This window comes from Manis javanica, chromosome 2, assembly GCF_040802235.1.
Source record: "Manis javanica isolate MJ-LG chromosome 2, MJ_LKY, whole genome shotgun sequence".
Lineage (NCBI taxonomy): Eukaryota > Metazoa > Chordata > Mammalia > Pholidota > Manidae > Manis > Manis javanica.
This window is the reverse complement of record NC_133157.1, coordinates 92,743,711-92,770,679: the sequence shown is the minus strand read 5'-3', so window position 1 is coordinate 92,770,679 and position 26,969 is coordinate 92,743,711. Positions and strand designations below refer to the sequence as shown.

At 47.2% G+C, this 26,969-nt stretch overlaps 1 protein-coding gene across 5 annotated transcripts in view; it reads left to right on the top strand.

Annotated features, from left to right (window-relative positions):
* Window positions 1–908: 908 nt before the first annotated feature.
* The window catches only part of IPPK (inositol-pentakisphosphate 2-kinase), a 43,920-nt gene continuing 17,859 nt past the window's right edge, over window positions 909–26,969 (top strand). For 3 of the 5 annotated variants that reach the window (XM_073228886.1, XM_073228884.1, XM_073228885.1), the window contains exons 1-5: window positions 6,320–6,603; window positions 7,517–7,612; window positions 11,381–11,447; window positions 12,720–12,841; window positions 14,125–14,214. In XM_073228886.1, the coding sequence (XP_073084987.1) occupies window positions 6,436–6,603; window positions 7,517–7,612; window positions 11,381–11,447; window positions 12,720–12,841; window positions 14,125–14,214 (543 nt within the window). In that variant the 5' untranslated portion in view covers window positions 6,320–6,435. Of the gene's footprint in view, window positions 1,139–6,132; window positions 6,181–6,306; window positions 6,604–7,516; window positions 7,613–11,380; window positions 11,448–12,719; window positions 12,842–14,124; window positions 14,215–26,969 lie in introns of those variants that run through there. The other 2 variants (XM_073228887.1, XM_073228888.1) reach the window with 2 other exon arrangements.

The window sequence follows — 26,969 nt, the reverse complement described above, 5'->3', positions numbered from 1 at the left end:
ATAAAAAGAGTGAGCTTATGTTTAAATGAAAGAAAACTTAAAACATTGTAAAATTTACAATAAATTTATGGTATAGTAAACTTGACTGATAGAACCCACATTATCAAAACCTTTTTGAGACCCTCAATCATTTTAAAGCTAAGAGTCTGGGAAACGCTGATGTAATTTACTCCTCACAGCAGCTCTATTAGGGAGTGTTAGTCCCAGTTCCAGTTCATAGATGGAGAATCTGAGGCCCGGAGTTGGGGTATCTGCCCTCTGCCTCACCGCTCTTGGGCCGCCCGGGAGCCTCGTGCTCAAGGCTCAAAAAAACTATGCCGGTGAAAGCGCCACTGGATAGTCCGCTAGCCTCCAGGCGGTTTTTCTCGTTTGCAGGGCGGAGCGGGGAGGCCGAATTTACTATCTTATGGGGCCACTGCGCTGAGTCTGTTAGGTAACGAGAAACAGCGCTGTTAACCTGAGGAGTGAGATGAGCCATATTCCATCCACAGGAAAGAACGGTGAGGCCCAGAGTCAACCAGCGCTTTGCTGGGTCCCACGATTGAGCGGTCCGGGCCCCAGAAAGCCCTTCCGCCGTGCGCCTGCCCCGCCCCCTCCCACCTGCCGGGACCCCAGTTCCCGCGCCAGACCACTCAGCGACCTGCAGCCAGCCATCCGCTCCTCCCGCCCGCCTTACTTCGGGTGCCCAGCCTGGAAACCTCCCTTCCGCTTCTCAAGACCGCGCTCCGGAAATGAGTTCCAGCCTGGAAACCTCCCTTCCGCTTCTCAAGACCGCGCTCCGGAAATGAGTCACTAATGCCAGTATCTAAGATGGCCGTGACCCGTGCGCCATAGTAGTCAATGGAGGAGAAGCGGATGCGAACCCGGAAGTTGCCAGGCTCGGCCATGGCAGCCTCAGGAGGCGTGGCTTCCGGCGGCCCTCGTCTGCTAGTGGGGGCGGCGGGGTCGAGTGGAGCCACGGCTGACAGGCACTCCTCCCCCGGTGGCGGCGGCTGCGCCCAGGCGGACTGGCTGCCCTAGCTCGCGGCCTCGCGACGCTCCAGGGCCGCACTGGGGCATGGACGAGGGGAAGATGGACGAGAATGAATGGGGGTACCACGGCGAAGGCAACAAGAGCCTGGTGGTAGCCCATGCGCAGGTGAGTGAGGGACGTCAGGCACGGTCCGGGGCTCCTCCCTCCCCCCCGGCGGTACCACGTCCCCCCAGCACTTCTCTCTCCGTGTTGGTCCCCTAGCTTCTCCTTCTCCCGGCTCGGCCTCCCAGCACCCCTGTCCCTGGTCCGCTTCCGTCTGTCCCCAGCGCCCCATCTCCCGGGTCGGTTCCTCGTTTCCCCCAGCACCCCTTGTCCCTGGGACGGTGCTCCGTCCCCCCAGCTTTCCCCTTCTCCGGAACGGTGCCGTGACCCCCAGCACTCCGGCCTGGCGTCACGCGGTGCGGCCTCCAGCTGCCCGGAGCGGCGGATACCAGACAGAGACGGAGGTTCTGGCAGCTGCGGAGGGAGAATCCCAGCGCCAGGATAGTGCCACCTCTCCGCTTGGAGGGGGCTGAGCATCTGAGACCAATCACTGCTGTTCTGCTGCTGCTAAGTAACCGAACTCTGCCCACGGGCTCTTCCCCAGCGCCTTCTAGAACTTAAAGGGCTTCCCTTTTTTAATTCAGTGAGGATGGGAGTTCCAAAGAACTCCTAAGGAGGTGAATCCAGTAAGACCAGTTTGTGGGTTTGTGTGAAAGCCCAGGTCTCTCTGACATCTTTCTGCCTAATAGAAACAGATAGGCATGTGGTGAGCGGAGGGGAGGAGCCCTAGGTTGGGGGTGGATTGTGGGCAGGGGTGTTGGATTAACAGAGCTGGCAGAATCCCAGTCCTGCCACTGCCTGGCCCAGGCTCAGATTCTGCATTTGAAAGTGAAACTAGCAACACAGTCCCTTTTGTGGAATTGCTAGAAAGATGGTGAGCAGAGCTAGACTAGCTATGCCTAGCAAGTGACAACTGTCGTCCCTTTGGACTCATGGTGAAGAGCCCTGACCCAGTCCTGCAGCTCCTGGGTTGGTGCAAGTTCTGAGAGGTTCCATAAGGGGTGTGCTGGGTCAGCTCCAGGGTCAGCTGCAATCAACCCAGGTGGCCCCTGAGCTCTGCCGTTGCATCTTGTGCCCTGTTAGCACAGTCAGGGAGCTGAAGGACTGAGTACAGGCTTTGCTCAAGATCTTTAGATGAATTAACAGACAAGATGTACCCGGAAGTCATTCTTCCCTATGCCATCTACTGGGCACCCTTGTGTTTCAAGGTTGTGTTTCAAGGTTGGGTGAAGTGTGGGGTATTCCAACATGAGCTCCTTCTGTTGGACTATTGGGGTGACCCCTGAATGATTTCACAAAGACAAGTATTCCACTTCCAGTGCCTTAGTATGGGATGGCATACATTCTTTTTATGTAAAGCAGGCTCCCCAGGTCTGCCCCCTTTGTTCCAAGGCACAGGGCAGCCTTCCTCAGGCCTCTTCCATACCTGGAGACAGACTGTGTTGAAGGTCATCATCTTCTTCCAGAATTGAAAGTCTTTAAAAAGTGATGAGTCTGTTTCCCTCCTCTCCAGTGTCAGAATGCAGGAGCCTTTAGGCAGCCAGTGCCAGGCCTAGGACCTGCAGTGAAGGACCATGGGGTCAGATAGACAGACAGACTCACTTTGAGGACTGCAGGGCTTGCAGAAAAGGGGGCCTGAGGATGGAGGAGCTGAGCACAGGCTGTAGGAGGGCTAGGCAGTGAGGGCAGTGTGAGACGCCAACAGTAGGCCCGGTCCTTCCTTTCCCGCCGAGGTGGCCCTGGTGCCTGGCGTCTGTCCCCCTCAGCCTGGTGCACCCTTGGGTGCTAGCGCTAATCCAATCCTCCCCCAGTACTGACCCTCCAAGGCGCTCCAAGGCTGTGGTGGCTCAGCTCTGCACCTCGTGGGCCCAGAGCCCCAGGCGTTGACCCTGTGAGATTTTGGGCAAGGGCTTTGCCTTGTGGACAGGTCCTTCCCTTCCCTCATGCAGCCTGAAGGTGCTGCTACTCGTTCTGGTGGGAACGTCACCCTGTGTGCCTGATGAGCTGGCCAGGACACCTGCGGCTGCCCTTGTGGGCACTGCTTCACCTTCACCTTGCTGGCTTTGGCTCGGCACCCTGTCCTGTGAAGGTCACCGCAGTCTGTTCTGTCATTTGATCTCTCCAGAGGTAGGAGTGGCTGAGCAGAGCAGGCAGAGAGCCCAGGGCTGCCCTCAGCTGTCCATCTGCAGGGTGCCGGGTACACAGTGGCAGCCGTGCCTGTCCCTGTTCAGCAGGCATGACGCTTTCCTTCTTGTCAGAGGTGACCTGGAAGGCCTGCCAATGAGGGTCGTTTGTCAGAAGCATGAAGAAGCTGCTCATTTCCCATCTTCTGGGTTTTATGTTCTAAGACTCTGAGGGGCTTCAAGCCCTTTCTTTCTGTGAAAGTTCTGATGCCCTGCGGTGTTTGCCTGCATCCTGAAGATGTGAGGTCCAAGCAGTAGGGGGCTGTTTCTCTCTTGTGCCTTGTATTTTAGGATTTTTGGCTCATAGATCATACTGCTTAATGGAGAAGTTGGAAGCAAATGAGAATTGTTCTGTTTTTTTGGGAATATGATATATTCAAGTCCTGGGAGTCCAGCTTTAATTTTCTCCTGAATCTGGTGCAAGAGTCCACTTTTTGTTGCCTCTAGTACTTTTTTTTAACAAGTAACTTACTCTGTATTTGAGAGTTTTAATAATATTGGTACAGGCTGCTATAGCAGCTGTGGCTTCCCTGGCGAGGTCTCAGAGCGGGCTACACGTAGCCCTGACTTACTTATTCCTGGGGTCTCCCAAGTTAAATGGTTAGGATTTGTTTTTTCCAAACCCCACTCCCTTTGGTGGTTTCCAGCTTTGGCCTTGGCAGGCACTGAGCTCTGCCGTGCTAGCACGGGAGGGTCTGCCCAGTCGGGGTGGCCTCAGGCTCTGGGCGCTTCCTGGCCTGGCCAGCCCTCCCCCGCTTCCCCTTCCGCCTCCCCGTTCCTCCCCCTCCTTTCCATCCTCCTTCCTCCCCTCCCTGGCCAGCAGAACTTTGGACAGCAGCTGTCTGGCTGTCCTGTTTCTGTGCCCACTTGAGAAGGGCCAGGCTGGGGCGCCAGCCGCCGCCTCATGGTGTGTGTGTGGACAGTGCTGTGGCCTGAGGGCCTGGGGACCGTGGAGGCTCCCCGCAGACCTGCTGGAGCTTCTGTTTGACACCCTCACTGTGCCCCTGCAGTTGTGGGTTTACAGATCATGTGCTTCTCTTCTGCATGGTGGATTTCCCACCCTGTCAGGGACCATGTGGGCACCTCACTGTCCTGCCCCAACTGTCACCTGGGCTTACACCTCACTGTGCTGCCCCCACCACGTGGCTCACACTGCATCTGCTTCAGCCCTACAGGGAGTCATGTCCTGACGGCTCTCCGGCCTGGGCCTGTCCTCCAGCGTGGAGGCCGTGGCCTGAGATGCCAGTGTGCTGATGCCCACAGTCTGGGAAGCCCTCTCCTTGTCTTTGCTGAGAGGCCCTGGAGTCCGAACTCTACCTAGCCTCCCTCCTCAGCCTTGAATGTATTGTTTCTTGGGGTCTTTTATTTTTATCTTGCGTCAGTTAATGCTTCTTCCAACTGCCCCACAGAAGGTAAGAAAGCACCCAGTGTTTTCCCACTGGAAAAAGTAATTGCTGTTGACACTCTGGTGCACTTCCTCCCCTTGTTTGGTTGGAGACTTTAGAATCCTATGTTTCCTGACAGCATAAATATGTAGAAAATCCTTTATCCACATCTTCAAGGCCACAGAGCACTCAGTGGCCAGAGACCCTGATCCTGTGCTGTCACCCACATTATTATTCTCTAATAATTTTTTGTATTTCTGTGGGGTCCATCGTGATTTTTCCTTTCTCATTTCTGATTCTGTTGACGTGTGTTGATTCTCTTTTTCTCTTAATAAGTCTGGCTAGAGGCTTATCTATTTTGTTTATTTTCTCAAAGAACCAGCTCTTGGTTTCATTGATTTTTTTTTCTCATTTTATTCTTCTCAATTTTATTTATTTCTTCTCTGATCTTTATTATGTCCCTCCTTTTGCTGACGTTAGGCCTCATTTGTTCTTCTTTTTCCAGTTTCGATAATTTTGACTTTCGACTATTCATTTGGGATTGTTCTTCCTTCTTTAAGTATGCCTGGATTGCTATATACTTTCCACTTAAACTGCTTTCGCTGCCTCCCATGAAGTTGGGGCTTTGTGTTGTTGTTGTTTGCTTCCATATATTGCTTGATCTCTATTTTAATTTGGTCGTTGATCCATTGATTATTTAGGAGCATGTTGTTAAGCCTCCATGTGTTTGTGAGCCTTTTTGCTTTCTTTGTACAATTTATTTCTAGTTTTTTACCTTTGTGGTCTGAAAAGTTGGTTGGTAGAATTTCAATGTTTTTGAATTTACTGAGGCTCTTTTTGTGGCCTAGTATGTGGTCTATTCTGGAGAATGTTCCATGTGCACTTGAGAAGAATGTGTATCCTGTTGCTTTTGGATATAAAGTTCTGTAGATTTCTATTAGGTCCATCTGTTCTAGTGTGTTGTTCAGTGCCTCTGTGTCCTTACTTATTTTCTGTCTGGGGCGTCTGTCCTTTGGAGTGAATGGTGTGTTGAAGTCTCCTAAAATGAATGATTGCATTCTATTTCCTCCTTTAGTTCTGTTAGCATTTGTTTCACATATGCTGGTGCTCCTGTGTTGGGTGCATATATGTTTATAATGGTTATATCCTCTTGTTGGACTGACCCCTTTATCATTATATAATGTCCTTCTTTATCTCTTGTTACTTTCTTTGTTTTGAAGTCTATTTTGTCTGATATTTTTATGTGGAATTTTAAGCAATACTTATTCAGTAGCTGAAACCTGCACATCCTTAGTTGTTTCCTTAAGGTGTACTCCTGGCAGTGGGTTGGCTGTGTCAAGTTTTCTCCCTTTGCATGTGGCCCAGTGCTGGCTCCCCTGGAGATCTGGGCTGCCGGTGGGCCATGCAACTGAGGATAACCCCCAGCCACCTGCCCTCACCCTTGGGCTTTGTGCAGATACTAATCAGACTTCATTTTATTTCCCTACAGCGCTGTGTGGTACTGCGTTTTCTGAAGTTTCCTCCAAATAGGAAGAAGGTAAAATCAGTGGATTTGCCACCCAGTCAGTAAAACAATTATTTAAGAAAACTTTGACTTTTCTTCTGATGCAGAAGTATTAAAGCTAATATAGGAATTTAAACATGACCTAGTGTGCAGTGCAGGGGTGTCCTCACTCCTGCAGGTCCTGGGCATCAGCTGCTGGGGGCACCATGGGCCGGTAACTTTGCCTGGGCCCTTGCCTTACAGCCCGCTGCCTAGGTTCCTGTCTGTGGGATTGCATCAGGGACAGTGATGCCTGTGATGCTGGGCCAAAGGTCAGTGTTACAAGTCACAACAGGCGGTTCAGATGGAGTGTTGGGTTTCTGCTCACTGAGTCATCCAAGCCAAATACTGTGGACGGCCTCAGGAAGCCGCTGCCGCCTGCCCACCCAGTGGCTGTCATCCTCAAGGGGAGACAAGGCAAGAGCCACAGGGCACAGCCCACCAGGGAGGGTGGCGGTTGTGTGTGGGGAGTGGAAACTGGGTGCAATATTGGGGTATGGGAGAGGGGTCAGCACCTCGTTTTGAGTCTGGAGAGGCAATGAGAAAGGGGATGAGGCAGATGGCTGATGACCATTCAGGGAAAGGCAGAACCACCAGGGAAATGCAGGGCCTTGGGGGTTAGCCTCCCAGAGGGAGGTGGGCCGGGGAGAAGCCGGGCGGGAGGAAGGTGAGGGCCAGGAACCTGGGCGTTTCTGCCTCAGCTGCTGCAGTCCTGCAGGCGCTATTCCCCCATCCCCAAGGGGGCGTGAGTGCCGGGGAGGCTGCCGCAGCCTCCCCCTCCCCACTCAGCATCTGGGAGCCTCTTTGGGTTTTCCTGTTTGCGTTTCTTGAGAAGGCATCTTCAAGGAACAATATACATCTTTATTATATAAAAGGCATGATGTGACACCAGCTGCCTTACTGGTGGGTCAGAGTGAGGGACGTGACTGGTTTCCTGTCCCATCCAAATCTCACAGCTTCTGGGTTCCCTAAGACTCAGACTGGGAGGAAGATACTTTATTCCATGTTTAGAGGCTGCAGAGTAAAGTCTAAATACCTGGTGGTTTTTGGACGGGAGAGATTTTCAAAGTTGATTCCTTGGGGGGAGGGGACACAGGCAACTGTGAGTGTTCCTGGAGGGAGGAGGATGGGGTGCAGGTCTTCTCAGACCAATGGCCCCAGGGGAGTGCAGAGGCAGCCTCGGGGGTCTGGAGGCCTTCCCAGCAAGACTTGCCCTTCTCCAAATCCAGGGCCACTGGCTTCTGTCTGAGAGGCAGGCCTAGTCCACTGCTTCCAGCACACCCTCGGAGGTCTCGGTCATTGAGGCTTTCCTGTGCTTCTCTTCTTACAGACCTTGGAAGAGATACTGCAGCACCTGCAGAACATAGTGGACTTTGGCAAAAATGTCATGAAAGAGTTTTTGGGAGAGAACTATGTTCATTGTGGGGTAAGTGATTTTTATGTGCGTGGATTAAGTTCATGGGTACATTCTGGGTTGGTCATACCAGCTCCTTGAGAAGAATTTGGAACTTGTCACTTGATTGTGGACCCTCATGTCATTTGCATCCTCCACGTGCATGTGTGTGCTGAGCACTGACTTTTTCCTAGCTGAGCAGCGTGAGGTTCAGAGGGACCATGTGAGACCCCCACGTGCTGGGACCCCAGCCTCTGCACCAGCCCCTGGAGGCCTCCAGCTTGGTGAGGACTCCTGAGTGAGCTCCACACGCTGTCACCGAGCACTCTGCCCCTGAGGGCACCTTTGAGCAATTTAGGGAGAAAGGGCCTCGTGCTGGGAGATGTGCCCTGCCTGGTGGGAGAGCCCCTGCCCTGGGGCGGTCTGCCCTGCTGGCTCTTTCCGAGCTCAGTATCCAAGAGGAGTGCCTGTTCAGGCGTGGTCTGCTGTGTGAACACAGGTGCTGGGGTGGCGGAGGAAGCCACAGTGGCCCTGTGGTCCTGGTGAGCTTCAGAGCAGGTGACCTGGGCCCCGCCTGGGCTGGTTGCTCTGTGCCCCGGCTTTGATTGCATCTGCTTCTCTGCTCCTGTGGCCTTTCCACGTGCCTCGCATCAGAGCCCTGAGCAGGCCAGCAGCTCTGCCACCTGCGCCCCCAGAGCCCTGCCTGTTTTGTATGGACGGGCTGCATCCCATGTCCACCCCAAGGACGCCACCCTGAGGACAGTGAGTGGCAGCTGCTTGGGAGCTGAAGGGCTGCCTGACTCCCCCTGAGGAGGGCCCTTCCATGGCGTCCGTGGACTAAGGGTGGTGCCGTGGGGCACTGGGGCTGTGCTCTCATCTGGAGGCTGGTGGAGGGGCCCTCCTCTGGTGTGGCCCAGCCTTGCAGCATGGTGGTCCTGACGTGGACTCAGCCCAGTACCCCGTGCAGCCTCAGAGGAGGCCTGGCCCAGTCCTGCTGCTGTTTCCACAGCATCCAAGTGGCTCTGGTGGTGTGGACAGCCCGAGGCAGTGTGGCACCGCACAGGGGAGTCACCACCCCAGGGAGATCCCCAGATGCTCAGTGGGTTATAAACCTGAAACTGGGTCTGAGCGGCCTGCTCGGGCAGCCACTGGCATCTGAGTGAGTACGGGTGGGCCACTGGGAGTGTGTCCCTGCCCTGCTGATGGAAAGTTCTTTGTCTTGCATCACCTGGGGCTCTAGGCCTGCGTCCCGAGGGTGAGAGGGCTGGGGTGCCAGCGGCACAGAAGGGTGATGCAGAGTCAGGGTTCCATGGGCGGGGCTTGGCAGGTTGAACAGCGTCTGGATGTCCCCCAGGGCCTAGGGCTTGCTCTGGCTTGTCTGGTTCTGTTTACGGGGTGGGGCTCTGGGCAGACGTGGTGAGCCCGTGCGGTCACATCCTGGGAGCGTCTGTTCCACAGAGAACCTCCTCCAGGAGGCACAAGGCAGTGGCTCTCCCTCCAGGCGGGTGCACCCCTCAGGCCCAGGCAGGGCCGATGGGTGGGAGCAGCACCTCTCTGGCCACACGAGACCATGTCCAGGTAAAACCAGGCTGTGTAAAACATGCTCTTTTCTCTGGCTGCAGACCTGGGTCGGGCCGAGTAGCACTCCCAGAAGTGGTCCTTCTCTGTGTCCTGGGGCAAGGCCCAGACCCAGCAGCAGACACACCTCATACTGCGCCACCTTAGCCCTGCCAGGCTGGTCTGGGGACGGGCCTGGGCCTGTCTCCAGGGCAGCTGGCAATTAGGAACTGGGTCGAGGCTGTTCATTGCCCTTGTGCTGCCAGGCATCCGCGCCTTCAGTGCAGGGGCAGTGGGCCACAGTGGGATTCAGAATTTCTGCCTCTCTTTGGCTGACTCGGCTCCCCGAGGTGGGATGCCGCAGGGCAGCCTCTGCTTCACACATGAACTTGACATGGCAGAGGCGTTGGCCGGCCCCCAGGTGCTGAGTGAGGGGATGTGTTCCCAGGGAACTTCCAGAAGACTGGATGGGATGCTCTGCTCAGCCCTCCAGGCTGGTGGCTCTGTCCTCGCAGTGTCCCTTCACCCCTGCCAGGGCTGGTGTGTCAGCAGGGAAGCCTCTGTGTCACACTCCGTGGGAGCATTGGTGGGCTCACCAGCTTCTCCCTAAGTGGATGCACTGTGTGGGGCAGGCCAGCCACCTGGCCATCAGGTGGGAGGTCACAGTGAATACTGGCTTGTGAATCTGAATCAAGGGTTGGTAATGCAAACTGATGTTAAGGATGCCTACTGGAATCATTGTTCTAACTTAAAACATAGGTAGAGTTCCTTATAAAATCAGGAATTTAAGGTTGTTCAAAGAAGTGTGCTTTTCCTTTTCACTCTGGTGCCTGTGCCCAGAGACCAGGCCATGTCAGCAGGTAAGCACGGTGGCGTGAGTAGCCGAGCCGCTTTTGGCTCTCACTTGACCCTGTCTGCTCCTCTCCAAGTCTCCATCATGCAGCGAGGATGCCTGTGCCAGGCTAGATCCCTTGCCCAGCCAGTGAGCATCTGGAGCCCACCATGTGTGGCCTGGGATGGGCGTGGCTGGCGTGACAGGGTGGGACAGGGAGAGATGGAGAAGGTCCTCCAGGACCTTGTGGTGTGCGGGCCAAGGTGTTCCTGTGAGAGGATCTTGATGAGGTTCTCTATCTTTCTTGCACAGCAGCTGTAATCTTCACTTTGTACTTGTGGTTTCTTTAAAGTGAAGGGAAAACTTGGTCTTTTGTGAGATGGTCTAAGTTTTGAATTTTTTAAATTATTACTCCTTTCCTTTGTTTCATTTTACCTAATTCAGAACTAAATTTTTTAGTAACTCATCTGTTATCAGTTTGTAGCATGTTTTGGTAAATGGCAAAATCATGAATTAAGTTGTACAGCAGCCTGGCAAGGAAACTACGTTGGAACCAGAGCAAACTGCAGGCCGGCCATGGGCCCACATGCATGTGGCAGGATGGGTGTGCCCATGTGACGGTGCAGCCGTGGCCTGCACATGCATGTGGCAGGGTGGCTATGGGCCAGCATGTCCATGTGACAGGGTGGGACAGGGAGAGATGGAGAAGGTGCAGCATGTAGGAGGCAGGACTCGGGCATTCTCATTCTAGGTTGGTCTCTTAAGTCCTGTGGGGACTTCTTCAGAAGTCAGCATTCTGCCACACTGTAAACAAGGGGAGACAGTGAGCAACATAGGTTAGGTAAAGCCTCTTACTTAGGAAAACTGCAAAAAAACAGCAAAGGGGAGAGAAATTACTCTGTTTTCCACTCAAATGCACTGAACATCAGGCCCCCTGAGTCCCGTGGCTGAGGGCCACACAGGATGCCTCACCTAGAGGTGGGTAACTCAATCTAACCCTTTCCTCCAGTGCTCCTTGGTGGGTGTGAGAAGCCTGATGCTGTCCGAGGAGAAAGCCGGAGGGGAGTGTTTGTGCAGGCAGTGAACTGCTTCTGGCCCCCGCCCACTATCCACAGACCACGAAAGGGAGACAAGGTGCTGGTGGCCGTCTGCTTGTCCCCACCATCGTGGACACCAGCTGCTCTGAGGAGGGCCTCTCTCAGTGAAGAGAAACAGCATGTCTCTGGGTAATCAGAATAGGTCCTTAAATCATGGAGCTACTTTGACCCTAAAACCCACATACTGAATATTTCCTGAATGTGGTAAAATTTGGGCCACATAAACTTTTCCATTTTTCAGCATGCATTTCTGTGGAATAAAGTGCATTCACGTTGTGCAACACAATGCTGAATATTTCACATTTGTTCTTACAGGAGGTTGTTCAGCTGCCTTTAGATTTTGTGAAACAACTTTGTTTAAAGATACAGTCTGAGAGACCAGGTAAGGTCTTTTACCTTGTAAGCTTTGTAATTTAAAATACTCCATTTAAAAAGTGTTTGTTATTATCACTCATGTTGGGTAGACACTGTTTTGAGCAATTCTTTTGCCAGAAACTTCAATATCAAGGGTAGAAATCCTAGGAGCTCAAAATTCCATTCAGGACAGCAGTTGCCAAATACCCTCCCTCTCTGCCCGCGCCCCTCACATGCCCTCCCCGTTCCCTCACGTGCCTCCCCTCTTGCCTCAAGTACCCTCCCCACACTTGCTCATGGGGTAACGACAGTAACCACATTAAAGCCTTTTCTTTACAGTCAGAGACTGAGTCACAGGAAGTCTTCTTGTCGGAGTGGCCATGCCCTCTCCAAGCCACAGCCAGGCAGTCAGGGTATGCAGGTGGCCCACCTGGCATCCTTCCTCCTTGGTTAGAAAGTGGAAAACAAACAGGACACATGCCCTGGAGCTCCCAGTTTGGCAAGCAGCAAGGAACAGAGCTCCGTGTGTGGGAAAGGGCGGGGAGGAGGAGGGGGCTGCGGGCATGTCACCACAGGACCGTCTCAGCTGTTTTCCTTGGGACCAATCAGCCTGACGCCTGCTCTCGGACTCTGCGGCCCAGCCACTAGTGCTGCTGTGTGTCATCGCTTTAGTTTATAATTAGCAGTTGGCTCCATACTACTTGATGGCACTAAACTCTGTCCCCCTTGTGATAACGACTCATCATCACCCTGCTCAGTGGCAGGACACCGACTCCACTGGGGCCTGAGGTGGCTTTTGAGTGGCTGCCCAGAAGAGCCCCTTGCAGCCGGGGCTGAGGTAGCACATGTCTGGGCGTTGTGAGGGAGCCACTCTGCCACCAGCAGGAGGCTGCGGCCTCCCTCCTCTGAGCCCCTTGATGAAGTGAATGGCAGGATGGAGCAGTCCTGAGACTGTCCTTCTTCTAAGGACAATTGCATGTTAGGGAGTCCCCTAGAATAACCTCAGGTCTGATCACTTGCTGGAAGGATTCACGAAGCTGTTCTGTGAGCTTTGAGCGTCCGCCCCCACCAGAGTCGTGCGGATGGTGCCCCCTTCTCCAGCACTGATGGTGAATGGGCACAAGGAGGATGCCTGTGTCGGCTCCTGTGGATGCTTGGCTGCATGGGCATAGGACTACCTGTGTGGCTGCCCCAGCCTCCGCCAGCCCTCCTTGGGGCAGGACTGATCCCCCGCAGAAGCCCACCAAGCTGCCTTTTCTCTCTTGTGCCAATCCTCAGGATTTCCCTTGCTGTTTTCCAGAATCTCGCTGTGATAAGGACCTGGACACTCTCAGTGGTTATGCTCTGTGCCTTCCTAACTTAGCCAGACTTCAGACCTACCGTTTTGCAGAGCACCGACCGATTCTGTGTGTAGAGATCAAGGTGAACTTTTGGCAGTGGGAAGTGGTGTGGGGAGAGGGAAAGGTGAGTCCAGGCTCTGAGTCCATGAGTCACCTGCTGGAGCACACTTTCCATAGCAGCTCCTGTTCCCTGGGGCCCTTTCTCAGGCCCAGGCCACCCCCAGCTCCCAAAGACTCGGCGTGCTTCCTGCTGCACCTCATGACTCTGGTTTCTTCTACTGGCCAGACCCGAGGGGCATGGCTCCCCAGGGCTCCAGATGTGGCCCGCTCCTGGGCGTTACTACAGGCAGCCAGCCAGGGATGAAGCCCTGGCCAATGTCTACCAGGGGGAAATGGGTCAGGTTCCACCCTCCCTAGAGGTTTTCCCTGGAGGGTGCAGCTCCCCAAGCTCCCTGACCTCCTTAGGTCCAGCCATGCCCTCATAGCCACTTGGTGACACTGCACCCCATGCTACCAGAGCTCAGTTTGAAGGTCACCCTTTAAACCAGGTAGCCCTCCATTCCTTAGCTTCTGTCCTGCTCTGGAGAGACCTCCCTAGGGACACAGAAGCATATATGACTTTGAAGGCTGCAGTCTGTTGCAGCCAGGAGTCCTGAGGCAGGGGTGACAATGGGCATCACTTGTCTCCCTCAGGAAGCCTCCCAGATGACCCAGGCCTTTTCTACCTCCTCTGCCAAACCCCTGTGGGGACATCTGGGTTACCTGGGGCCCTGAGCACTCATATGCCTGGGTGCTCAGTGTAGACTGTTGTTTTGTTCCTCCAACCAGAGGTGCGTGTCTCAGGTGTCACAAATGGCAGGCGGCATGGTTTTCAGTGCCCTGACAGCAAGCTCAGGCTTGTATGTCATGATGACCAAAACCGTGGCTTACAAAGGCAGCTGGAACTGGGAGCCTAGCCACCGTCAGATGGGCCCTGCCATCCCCACCTTCTTGCCAGAGGGCACAGGGTTCTGCCTCCTGGAGCTTACGTGCTCGGGGCAGCTCCACACTCCAGGACACTTTGCAGTTGCTTTCTGTAGTGAGGACCAAAGCCACTGTGTCTGCTTTGCCAAGCCAGCAGGTGAGGTACGGCTGCTTCCCCTGTGAGAAGGAGGCAGCGGCAGAGATGTTTCTGTGATGCGATGAGCAAGGTGTCAGTTCCCACTGCAGCCTGAAGAGAAAAGCGGCCTTCGGGGATGTTTCTATGTAGCCCTTGCTGATTGTCCTGGGTATTGCACTTCATCATCTTGTAGTTGCTTATATATATACTTAAAGGTACATGATTTCTCCCTAAGCATTTTTTCTTCTTCCATATTTATTTTGCAGCCAAAATGTGGGTTTATTCCTTTCTCCAGTGATGTCACGCAGGAGACTAAGCGTCGGGTGTGCCGGTACTGCATGCACCAGCACCTCAAGGTGAGCCTGCTGCTGGCCCACTTCCCTCTGTGCAGAGCTTGGGGCGGCGGCTGGCCCAATGTGTGGCCACTTGCAGTTTTCAGAAGAGAAAAGAAAATGTAGATATTTATTCTTTACTTTTCATTTCACAAATAGTTAATGCTTAGCCATTTTTTGGTTTTAATTTGGGATGTAATTTAGAGACCTAAGATTCACCCGTGAAAATTATATAATTCAGTGGATTTCAGTATATTCACAAGTTGTGCAACCATCACCACTACCTAATTTCAGAGCATTTTCATCACAGAAAGAAGTCCTGTCTCTGTTGGCAGTCCTCTCCAATCCCCTGTCCTGCCAGCTCCTGGCAACCCCCATCCGATCTGTCTGCCTGGAGATCTCATGGGAACGGACGCGTGGCGTTGTGTGCTCTCCCGTGACTGTCCTCTTCCCTGAGCACGATGATGGCGAGGCCTGTCACGCTGCCGGCTGTGCCAGCCTGTTGGGCCGCTTGCAGGTGGAGAGGTTCTGCCGCAGGGCAGCACTTGGTCTGTCTGCTGTTCCTGTGGACATGTGGGTTGTGCCTGCCTTTCGGTTGGCGTGGATAGTGTTGCTCTGAGCACATGTACCTTCACTTGTTAGAGTCTGCTGTGCTTTCAGTTCTTCTGTGTGACTCCTAGGAGTGGAATTGCTGAGCCCTAGGGAAATTCTGTTTAACCTTTTGAGGAAGTGTCAAACTGTTTCCACAGCAGTTACACCATTTTATATTCCCACCAGGGATGTATGAGAGTTCTGATTTCTCTGCATCCTGGCTAGCACTTGCAATTGTCCATTTGTGATGACAGCCATCCTGATGGGCTTGAGGATGTCACTGTCATTTTCATTTGTATTTCCCTAATGGTTAATGATATTGAACACCTTTTCATGCGCTTACTGGCCATTTGTATGTCTTGGAGAAATGTCTATTTTGCCCATTTTTGAATTGTCCCTCTTTTCATGTGTTTATTAACCATTTGTATGTCTTTGGAGAAATGTCAAATCTTTTGCCCATTTTTGAATTCGGTTGTTTCTTTGTTGTTGAGTTTTAGGGTTCCCTATAGATTCTGGATATTAATCTTTTATTAGATACATGGTTTGCCAATATTTTCTTCCATTCTGTTTGTTGCCTTTTTACTCTGTTGAAAATGTCCTCTGCACAAAAATCTTTAATTTTGAGTTGAAAATGTCCTCTGCACAAAAATCTTTAATTTTGATAAACTCTTACCTTTTCTTTTGTTGCCTGTGCTTTTAGTCTCATATCCAAGAAATCTTTACCTAAGCCAAGGTCATGAAGCTTTTTTCCTATGTTTTCTAATGACAATTGTATAGTTTTAGCCCTTACATTTAGATCTTTGACCCATTTTGAGTTAATTTTTGTATATGGTGTGAAGTTAAGGGTCTAATGTCATTCTTTTGCAGATGGATGTCCAGTTGTCCAAGCACCATTTGTTGAAAAGACAGTCCTTCATTGAATGATCTTGGCACCCTTATTAAAGATGTTTTTGGCAGCTTATGTGATGGTTTATTTTTGGGCTGTCTATTCCATTCCTTTGGTCCATATGTCTGTCCTTATGCCAGTAGGACACTATTTTCATTCTGTAGCTTTGTATTAGGTTTTGAAATCAGGGAGTTTTGGTCCTCCAGCTTTGTTCTTTTTCAAGATTGTTTTGGCTACTTGGGGCCCCTTACAACTATGTATCTTTCAAGGATTAGATTTTTCATTTCTGCAAAAAAAGGCTGTTAGAATTTTGACATATTGCAGGAATCTGTAAACCCTTTGGGTAGTATTGCCATCTAACACTATTAAGTCCTATTAAGTCTTATAATCATGTTGTTGCCTGGCTGTCTTTCCACTTTTCTAGGTTTTCTTTAATTGCTTTCTGCAATGTTTTGTAGTTTTCAATATACAGTCTTTCACCACCTTCATTACATTTATTTCTAGGTATTTTATTCTTTTGGAATATTGTAAATGTGATTACAAATGCAATTGCTTCCTTAATTACCTTTTTGGATTGTTCATTGCTAGTGTATAGAAGCACAACTCATCTTTGTGTGTTGATCTTGTACCCTGTAACTTAGTGAATTTTTTATTAGCTCTAGTGGTTTTTTTTTGTAGATTCTTTGGAGTTTTCTGTATATAGGATTTTGTTGTCTGTGGATAGAGTTTTACTCCTTCCTTTCCAATTTAGATGTCTTTAGCTTCTCAATTTCTTCAGAGAGACCACCTGGGATTTTTGATAGGGTTTGGGAGGTGTTGTAAATCGGTTTGAGAGGTGTTGCCACTTTAAGAGTATTAATACTCTATGGACAGATGATGCCTTTCCATTTATTTAGATCTTTAATTTCTCGCCACACTGAAACTCTGTACCCATTAAACAACTCCACGTTTCTTCCTTCCCCAAGTTCCTGGCAACCACCACCATAGTTTCTATCCCTATGAATTTGACTACTGTAGGGACCTCATAAAAGTGGAATCGTACAGTATTTCTCCATTTGTGTCTGGCTTTTTTCACTCAGCATAATGTTCTCAAAATTCATCCGTGCTGTGACATGTGTCCAAATTTCCTTCTTTTTAAGGCTGAATAATGTTCTGTTGTATTCACATACCACATCTCGTTTATCCATTCATCCACTAATGGACTCTCGGGCTGTGTCTGCCTTTCTGTTGTTGTGAATAATGCTGCTGTGAACATCCATGTGCAAATATCTTTTGAGACTCTTCAATTCTTTTAAGTATATGCCCAGGAGTGGAATTGCTGGATCACATGTAGCTCTGTTTCTAATGATGAGGAACCTCCCTGCAGTTTTCCATGGCGGCTGCAGCACTTCACATCCTACAGCAGTGCACAGGGGTTGCAATTTCCCCACATCCTGACCAGCACTTGCTCCTTTCTGTTTTGTGAGAGGGGCCATCCTAGTTAGTGGGTGTGAGGTGAGATGTGCAGTTGGGTTTTGTGTATTGATCTCTTATCCTGCCACCCCTGATGAACTTGTTTCTTTGCTCTAATTTCTTGTTGTTTCTTAGGATTTTCTAGATAAATGACACAACCATTTGAAAATAGAATTTCACCTCTTTCTTCCGAATGTGGATGCCCTTTCTTCGTTTCCTCCCTAATTCTGGCTGGAACTTCCAGCATAGTGTTGTGTAGAAGTAGCAGGAGTGGGCCTCCCTGTCTCGTTCCTGATCTTAGGGGGAAGCTGTCAAGTTTTCTCTGTGGAGTGTTCACTGTGAGTTTGTCACAGACACTATTTTTGAGTGTTTTGCTTCTTTTTTTCAGTCATGAAAGGATGCTGGGTTTTATCAAATGCTTGTCCTGCATCTACATAAATGAGCACTAAGTGTTTGCATCTTTCTACCGATGTGGTGTATTACATTGATTTTCATATGCTGTACCACCCTGTGTTTCTGGGATAAATGACACGAGTATAGGTGTATAATCCCTATGTTGCCAATTTGGTTTGTTAGTTTTTGTTGAGGATTTTTTTCTTAAGGGATATTGGTCTGTGGTTTTCTTTTCTAGTGATGTTTTGTCTGGTTTTGGAACCAGGGTAATAAGTGGCTTCACAGAATGAGTTAAGAAGTGTTTCTTTTTCTCTGCTCTTCAAATGTTTGGAAGAGTTTGAGCATCTATGTTGATTCTTCATTACATGTTGTGTAGAATTCACAGTGGAGCATCCAGTCCTGGGATTTCCTTTGTTGGAAGGTTTTTGATTACTGATTCAGTCTCCTTTTACTGGTCTATTTGAATTCTCTATTTCTGCTTGAATCAGTTTTGGCAGTTGTGTACTGCTAAGAATTTGTCCATTTCATCTAATTTGTTGGCAAACGGTTGTTCATAGGATTCCTGTAACATTCTTTTTAGCTCTGCAAAGCTGCTCACCATAGCATTTCTTTCATTCCTGATTTTAGTCATTTGAGTCCTTTTCTTGATCTAGCTAATGGATTACTGTATTAGTTGATCTCAGAGAAACAACTTCTGGTTTTGTTCATTTTCTCCATACTTCCCCTCTGTTCTCTGCTTCATCTGTGTCTGCTCTAATCTTTACTCTTTTCTTCCTTCTATTTGCAGTGGGTTCAGTTTGGTCATATTTTCTAGTTTTTTTTTTTAGGGTAGAAAATTAGGTTATTGATTTAGTATAGGAGTTTACAAGTACAAATTTCCCTCTAAGCACTGTGTTCTCTGCTTCCCACAAATTTTGTTATATTGTATTTTCATTTCAGTTTATCTCAACTTACTTTCTGATTTCTTCTTTGACTCACTTATTGGGAATATATTTTCACATATTTGTGTTTCTCAGATTTCCTTGTTACTGATTCCTAACTTCCACTGAGTTTAGAGAATATTTACATAATTTCATGACTTCCTAAATTTACTGTATTGTGGTTTAACAAATGGTTTCTCTTCCAGAATGTTTCATGTTTACTTGATTAGAATGCGCAATCTGCCGTTGTTGGGTGGAGTGTTCTGTAGGTATTTGTTAGGTTAATAGTTTTGCTCAAGTCTTCTACTTCCTTGCTGATTTTCTACTTAGTTGTTCTTCGTATTAATTTAACATCTTAACCTAAACAATCTAGCTCAATTAGTACCAATTTAATCTTGATGGTATACAAAAGCTCTCTTGTGCAGCTTTGTTGCTTCCACTCCATTGGTTACTGTCTTTACAAATTAAACTTTTATACATTGTGTGCTTGTTGATACAGATTTGTAATAGTTTCCTTATGCTGGGGGTGGTGGTGAATGGGACCATGTTATTTCTTTTAAATGGTAAAGGATAAAAAAGTTACAAACAACATGTATTTAGATGGTCTTTCATATTTACCGATGCAGTTCCTGCAGTTCCTTCCCTGAGCCCTTTGTTTCTTCATATGGATTCGAGTTACTGTCTGGAGCCCTTTCATTTCACCTGCAGAATTTTCCTCAGCATTTCTTGTAGGGCAGGTTTGCTAGCATCAGATATTTGTAGTTATTGTTCATCTGGCCATGTCTTAATTTTTCCTTCATTTCAAAGCTTAGTTTTATAGATGAACAATTCTTGGTGATGGTCTTTCTCTTTTAGCACTGGTGGTCTGCCACCCTCGTGCCTTCCGGTCTCATGGTTAATTTTAATAGAGAGTCTTTTGTGCATTGTGAGTCATTTGTCTCTAGATACTTTCAAGATTTTCCATTTCTTTTTGGACAGTTTTACTATGATTTGTTGATCTCTTGACTTTATCCTAAAACTCAGTTCATTCCACCTACTCAAGTTTTCTGGCAAGCTCCTCCAGGGACTTTTTGATTTTAGCTATTGTACTTTTCAGCTGTCTAATTTCTATTTGGTTCCTTTTCTTTTTTTTCTATTATTTTGGTATCATTAATCTACAATTACATGAGGAACATTATGTTTACTAGACTCCCCCCTTCACCAAGTCCCCCTCACAAACACCATTACAGTCACTGTCCATCAGCATAGTAAGATGGTGTAGAATCACTCCTTGTCTTCTCTGTGTTGCACAGCCCTCCCCGTGCCCCCCCCCCACATTATACATGCTAATCGTAAGGCCCCCTTTCCACCCTTATCCCTCCATTCCCACGCATCCTCCCTAATCCCTTTCCCTTTGGTAACTGTTAGTCCATTTTTGGGTTCTGTGAATCTGCTGCTGTTTTTGTTTTTTTTTTTTTGAGAGGGCATCTCTCATATTTATTGATCAAATGGTTGTTAACAACAATAAAATTCTGTATAGGGGACTCAATGCACAATCATTAATCAACCCCAAGCCTAATTCTCCACAGTCTCCAATCTTCTGAAGCATAATGAACAAGTTCTTACATGGTGAATAAGTTCTTACATGGTGAACAGTGCAAGGGCAGTCATCACAGAAACTTTTGGTTTTGATCACGCATTATGAACTATAAACAATCAGGTCAAATATGAATATTCGTTTGATTTTTATACTTGATTTCTATGTGAATCCCACATTTCTCCCTTATTATTATTATTATTATTATTATTTATTTTTTTTTTTAAATAAAATGCTGAAGTGGTAGGTAGATGCAAGATAAAGGTAGAAAACATAGTTTACTGCTCTAAGAGGGCAAATGTAGATGATCAGGTGTGTGCCTATAGAGTAAGTATTAATCCAAGCTAGACAAGGGCAACAAAACATCCACAGATGCAGAAGATTTCTCTCAAAACAGGGGGGGGGGGTGAGGTTCTAAGCCTCACCTCTGTTGCTCCCCAATTTCTCACCTGATGGCCCCCCTGCGACTGTGCCTTTCTTAGGTTGTTCCTCCCTTGAGGAATCTTACCCGTCTCTGGCTAACCAGTCATCTTCCGGGGCCATACAGGGAAATGTAAAGTTGGCAAGTGAGAGAGAAGCAATATTAGTTTGAAAAGGTTAGCTTTTTACTTCTTTGCAGATTTATGCCCTGTGGCTTCTATGCCCAGCATTTGTCTTGAGGTATCTTTACCACTTGGAAGAATTATGATACTCGGTAATTTCGATATGAGGCACGAATTCTACTTAAAAGTTGTAATTAGGAATGAAGAAGAAAGGCTATAGAAGTAGCAGATGGAAGAAAACATGGGAAGATTGATTATTTCTTTGACATATCTTATTGTAGAGTAACATAAGCACATATAGGTTTTAAACTACTAATTAAATTGTGTACACACATTAACAGAATAGGAATACAGCTACATAACCAAAGCAGAACTACAATTACCAGCCATATCCAGTGAAACCAAAAAAACCAGTTAGGCACCCTAGGCATTTGTGAAAACTTATCAATGATATGATGCATATTGTCTAACTGAATTTGAATAGTTTGAGAAAAATCAGACAAATTAAAACAACACATTCCTGGGAACTGTTCATATCCCATATGTTCTTTTAACAGTAGATAGTCTATAGTCAAAAGATTTTGGAGTGCTGCAACTTGCACTTCTCCTAATTCTTGGTTGAGTTCCAACAATATAGATCCAGTCAAATTTGTTGTTTTACTGTATGCACAGGCCAGCTTAGATATCTCCTTCTTCATTCCAATGGCAAGTCCAGGATCCGGTGGGATGAATGCAGCTACAACTGCAGCAGCGCCAAGATCTTTGTTGAAGTTGTTTGATGATCATTTTCTGGAATAACTCTTTCAGAGAATGTTGATGTTGGAAGTTCTTCTTCATATCATATCTTAATTCTTTTTCTGGGTAGCCAAATTAGGCTTTGATCCTCTGTATAAACACAAACAGACCCTTTGTCCACACTTTGATATGCCATTTATACCATTGTGAATAACTTATTGGAGATCAACACACAGGAACTCCTTTTTTTTTTTTTTTAAGAGAAAGGAATATTATCAGAAAAATGTATTTCCATAGCTGATCATCTGACACCCTTTAAATGATCAAAAGTAAGGATATTTAAAGCATGCATTAATTGTTAATTTACAATTAGTTTTATCCTATCAGGGAGTAATCCCCCTTTTCTTTCTTTCTTTTTTGTTATCATTAATCTACAATTACATGAATAATATTATGTTTACTAGGCTTTCCCCGATGCCAGGTCCCCCCCACAAACCCCTTTACAGTCACTGTCCATCAGCATATCAAAATGTTGTAGAATCACTACTTGTCTTCTCTGTGTTGTACAGCCCTCCCCTTTCTCCCATGCCGAGTCTGCTGCTGTTTTGCTCCTTCAGTTATTTTCTTTGTTCTTATAATCCACAGATGAATTAAATCATTTGGTACTTGTCTTTCTCCACCTGGCTTATTTCACTGAGCATAATACCCTCTAGTTCCATCCACGTTGCTGCAAATGGTAGGATTTGTTTTCTTCTTGTGGCTGAATAATATTCCATTGTGTATATGTACCACATCTTCTTTATCCATTCATCTACTGATGGACACTTAGGTTGCTTCCATTTCTTGGCTACTGTAAATAGTGCTGCGATAAACATAGGGGTGCATCTGTCTTTTTCAAACTGGGCTGCTGCATTTTTAGGGTAAATTCCTAGAAGTGGAATTCCTGGGTCAAATGATATTTCTATTTTGAGCTTTTTGAGGAACCTCCATACTGCTGTCCACAATGGTTGAACTAGTTTACATTCCCACCAGCAGTGTAGGAGGATTCCCCTTTCTCCGCAACCGCAACAACATTTGTTGTTGTTTGTCTTTTGGATGGTGGCGATCCTTACTGGTGTGAAGTGATATCTCATTGTGGTTTTAATTTGAATTTCTCTGATGACTAGTGATGTGGAGCATCTTTTCATGTGCCTGATGGCCATCTGAATTTCTTCTTTGGAAAACTGTCTCTTCAGCTCTTCTGCCCATTTTTTAATTGGATTATTTGCTTTTTCTTTGTTGAGGTGCGTGACCTCTTTAAATATTTCGGATGTCAACCCTTTATCGGATCTGTCGTTTATGAATATATTCTCCCATACTGTAGGATGCCTTTTTGTTCCATTGGTGGTGTCCTTTGCTGTACAGAAGCTTTTCAGCTTGACATAGTCCCACTTGTTCATTTTTGCTTTTGTTTCCCTTGACTGTGGAGATATGTTCATGAAGAAGTCACTCATGTTTATGTCCAAGAGATTTTTGCCTATGTTTTTTTCTATGAGTTTGATGGTTTCATGACTTACATTCAGGTCTTTGATCTATTTCTAATTTACTTTTGTGTATGGAGTTAGCTAATGATCCAGTTTCATTCTCTTGCATGGAGCTGTCCAGTTTTGCCAACACCAACTGTTGAAGAGGCTGTCATTTCCCCATTGTATATCCATGGCTCCTTTATCGTATATTAATTGGCCATATATGTTTGGGTTAATGTCTGGAGTCTCTATTCTGTTCCACTGGTCTGTGGGTCTGTTCTTGTGCCAGTACCAAATTGTCTTAATTACTGTGGCTTTGTAGTAGAGCTTGAAGTTGGGGAGTGAGACCCCCCCCCCACTTTATTCTTCCTTTTCAGGGTTGCTTTGGCTATTCGGGGTCTTTGGTAGTTCCATATGAATTTTAGAACTATTTTTTCCAGTTCATTGAAGAATGCTGTTGGTAATTTGATAGGGATTGCATTGAATCTGTAGATTGCTTTGGGCAGGATGGCCATTTCGCCAATATTAATTCTTCCTAGCCAAGAGCATGGGATGAGTTTCCATTTGTTAGTGTCCTCTTTAATTTCTCTTAAGAGTGTCTTGTAGTTTTCAGGGTATAGGTCTTTCACTTCCTTGGTTAGGTTTATTCCTAGGTATTTTATTCTTTTTGATGCCATTGTGAATGGAGTTGTCTTCCTGATTTCTCTTTCTGTTAGTTCATTGTTAGTGTATAGGAAAGCCACAGATTTCTGTGTATTAATTTTGTATCCTCCAACTTTGCTGAATTCCGATATCAGTTCTAGTAGTTTTGGAGTGGAGTCTTTAGAGTATTTTATGTACAATATCATCTCATCTGCAAATAGTGACAGTCTGACTTCTTCTTTACCAATTTGGATTCCTTGTATTTCTTTGTTTTGTCTAATTGCCATAGCTAGGGCCTCCAGTACTATGTTGAATAACAGTGGGGAGAGTGGGCATCCCTGTCTTGTTCCAAATCTCAGAGGAAAAGCTTTCAGCTTCTCGCTGTTCAGTATGATGTTAGCTGTGGGTTTTTCATATATGGCCTTTATTATGTTGAGGTACTTGCCCACTCTGCCCATTTTGTTGAGAGTTTTTATCATGAATGGATGTTGAATTTTGTTGAATGCTTTTTCAGCACCTATGGAGATGATCATGTGGTTTTTGTGTTTCTTTTTGTTGATGTGGTGGATAATGTTGATGGATTTTTGAATGTTGTACCATCTTTGCATCCCTGAGGTGAATCCCACTTGGTTATGGTGTGTGATCCTCTTGATGTATTTTTGAATTTGGTTTGTTAAAATTTTGTTGAGTATTTTTGCATCTATGTTCATCAGTGATATTGGTCTATAATTTTCTTTTTTAGTGTGGTCTGGTTTTGGTATTAGGGTGATGTTGGCTTCATAGAATGAGTTTGGGAGTATTCCCTCCTCTTCTATTTTTTGGGAAACTTTAAAGAGAATGGGAATTATGTCTTCTCTGTACATCTGGTAAAATTCCACAGTAAATCCATATAAATGGGTCTTGGTTTTTTATCCATTCTGTCACTCTGTGTCTTTTGATTGTTGTATTCAGTCCATTTACATTGAGGGTGATTATTGAAAGATATGTACTTATTGCCCTTGCAGGCTTTAGATACATGGTTACCAAAGGTTCAAGGGTAGCTTCTTTAATATCTAACTGTCTAACTTAACTCACTTATTGAGCTATTATAAACACAGTCTGATGAATCTTTCTCTCCCTTCTTATTCCTCCTCCTCCATTATTTATATGTTAGGTGTTTTATTCTGTGCACTTTTGTGTTTCCTTTGACTTCTTTTGTGTGTAGTTGATTTTTGCTTTTAGTTAGTGTTTCTGTTGGCTTCTTTCCTGTCTCCGACCCGCAGATAAAGGAGGTGATGTGATGAGATATCGAAGACTTGAGTAGGCCAGCTAGGGGACTCAAGGCATACCAGCTCAAGAGTGGTGCTGAGAGGTCACCTCTCGTATTTATTAAGTCACACAAATACATCCAAGGACAGTTGGTGATCTCATGCATACAACCATTGGCTTGTGATCTCAATGCACAACTCCCTCCGCAACATTCCCCAGCACAACACAATAGGGGAGGTAATTATGTTGCGGGAACTGGCCTTGGTTAAGATACAGCATTCTTTTAAGGCACACACTACATTCATCATCACTGATTAATAGAGAAGAACAGCTGAGTCATAATATTTTGAGCCCACAATTTGGTTGGTCTACTTTCTTTGCTGTGATTTTATTTTCTCTGGTGACATCTATTTAGCCTTAGGAGTGCTTCCATCTAGAGCAGTCCCTCTAAAATACCCTGTAGAGGTGGTTTTTGAGAGGTGGTTTTTGAGAGGCAAATTCCCTCAGCTTTTGCTTGTCTGGGAATTGTTTAATCCCTCCTTCATATTTAAATGATAATCCTGCTGGATACAGTATTCTTGGTTCAAGGCCCTTTTGTTTCATTGCATTAAATATATCATGCCATTCTCTTCTGGCCAGTAAGGTTTCTGTTGAGAAGTCTGTTGATAGTCTGATGGGTTTTCCTTTGTAGATGACCTTTTTCCTGTCTCTGGCTGTCTTTAATACTCTGTCCTTGTCTTTGATCTTTGTCATTTAATTATTATGTGTTTTGGTGTTGTCCTCCTTGGGTCCTTTGTATTGGGAGTTCTGTGGGCTTCCGTGATCTGAGAGACTATTTCCTCCCCCAGTTTAGGGAAGTTTTCTTTTATTTCTTCAAAGATACTTTCTATCCCTTCTTCTCTCTCTTCTTCTTCTGGTACCCCTATAATGCAGATATTGTTCTGTTTGGATTAGTCACACAGTTCTCTTAATATTCATTCATTCCTGGAGATCCTTTTATCTCTCTATTCGTCAGCTTCTCTGCATTCCTGTTCTCTGATTTTTATTCCATTAATGGCCTCTTGCACCTCATGCAGTCTACTCTTAAGTCCTTCCAGAGATTGTTTTATTTTTGTATTCTTCCTCCCAACTTTATCCGTTAGCTCTTCCATATTTCTCTGCAGCTCCATCAGCATGGTTATGACCTTTGTTTTGAATTCTTTTTCAGGCAGATTGGTTAAATCTCTCTCCCCAGGCTCCCTCTCGGGGGTTGTCTGGATTATTCTTGACTGGTTCAAATTCTGCTGCCTTTTCATGGTGATAGAGGTAGTCGTGGGCAGTTGGCATGTGTGTCAGCTGGGAGAACAAAGTCCCTTCTTGCTTGCTAGTCACCTTCCTCTCCTGTGAGAACAGCGACCCCTAGTGGCTTGTGCTGGGCAGCTGCGCACTGATGGGGTCTCTGGGTCTGGCCCAGGTGGCTGTGGAGGAGGCTCTGGGCGGTTGCAGTCGGTGCAGCTGCTCTCAGAATGCTCCCCTGCTATGGCGGAGCTGCACTGGAGGGGGAATGGACGGGAGGCTGTTTATCGCTGTGACAGGCTTCAGACCTGTGCTGCCTCCCAGGGGTTAGGGTGCCCGGAGTTCCCTGGGATTCCCAGCTGCTGTGCTGAGTGTTCCAGGATGCTTCTGTCCAGCTGTGAGGCCCCTGTCCCTTTAAGACTTTCAAAAAGCGCTCACTTTTCTTTGTCCCAGGGGCGCTGGCTGCAGGGACCCACTCGCAGGTTTTACTATTCCATTTTCCTAATATCCAGCACACCATGCAATGTGTGTCTGCGCTCTGGTGCGGATGGCTAGGGCTAGTATTTAGCAGTCCTGGGCTCCCTGTCCCTGCCTGCTGTGACTCTTCTCCTCCCGCCGGGAGCTGGGGTAGGGGTGTCGCTTGTGTCCCGCTGGGCTGTAGCTTGTATCTTACCCCCTTTGCAAGGTGCTGGGTTCTCCAGGTGTAGATGTAGCCTGGCTGTTGTCCTGTATCTTCTGATCTCTCTTTTAGGAATAGTTGTATTTGTTGTATTTTCAAAAATATATATGGTTTTGGGAGGAGGTTTCCGCTGCTCTACTCACGCTGCCATCTTGGTTCCTCCCTGGAGGAATGAAATCTGTTTGGTACCTTTTAGTAATTTCTGTCTGTTGGTGCTCTCTTGACATTGCTTTCCCGTTTCCCTCAGTTTTTTGTCCTTTGTTTCCTTTTGCTCTAGGGATACTTAAGGTATTTGATTTAAAGTCTTTGTCTAGCAAGTCTGAAATTCCTTCTGG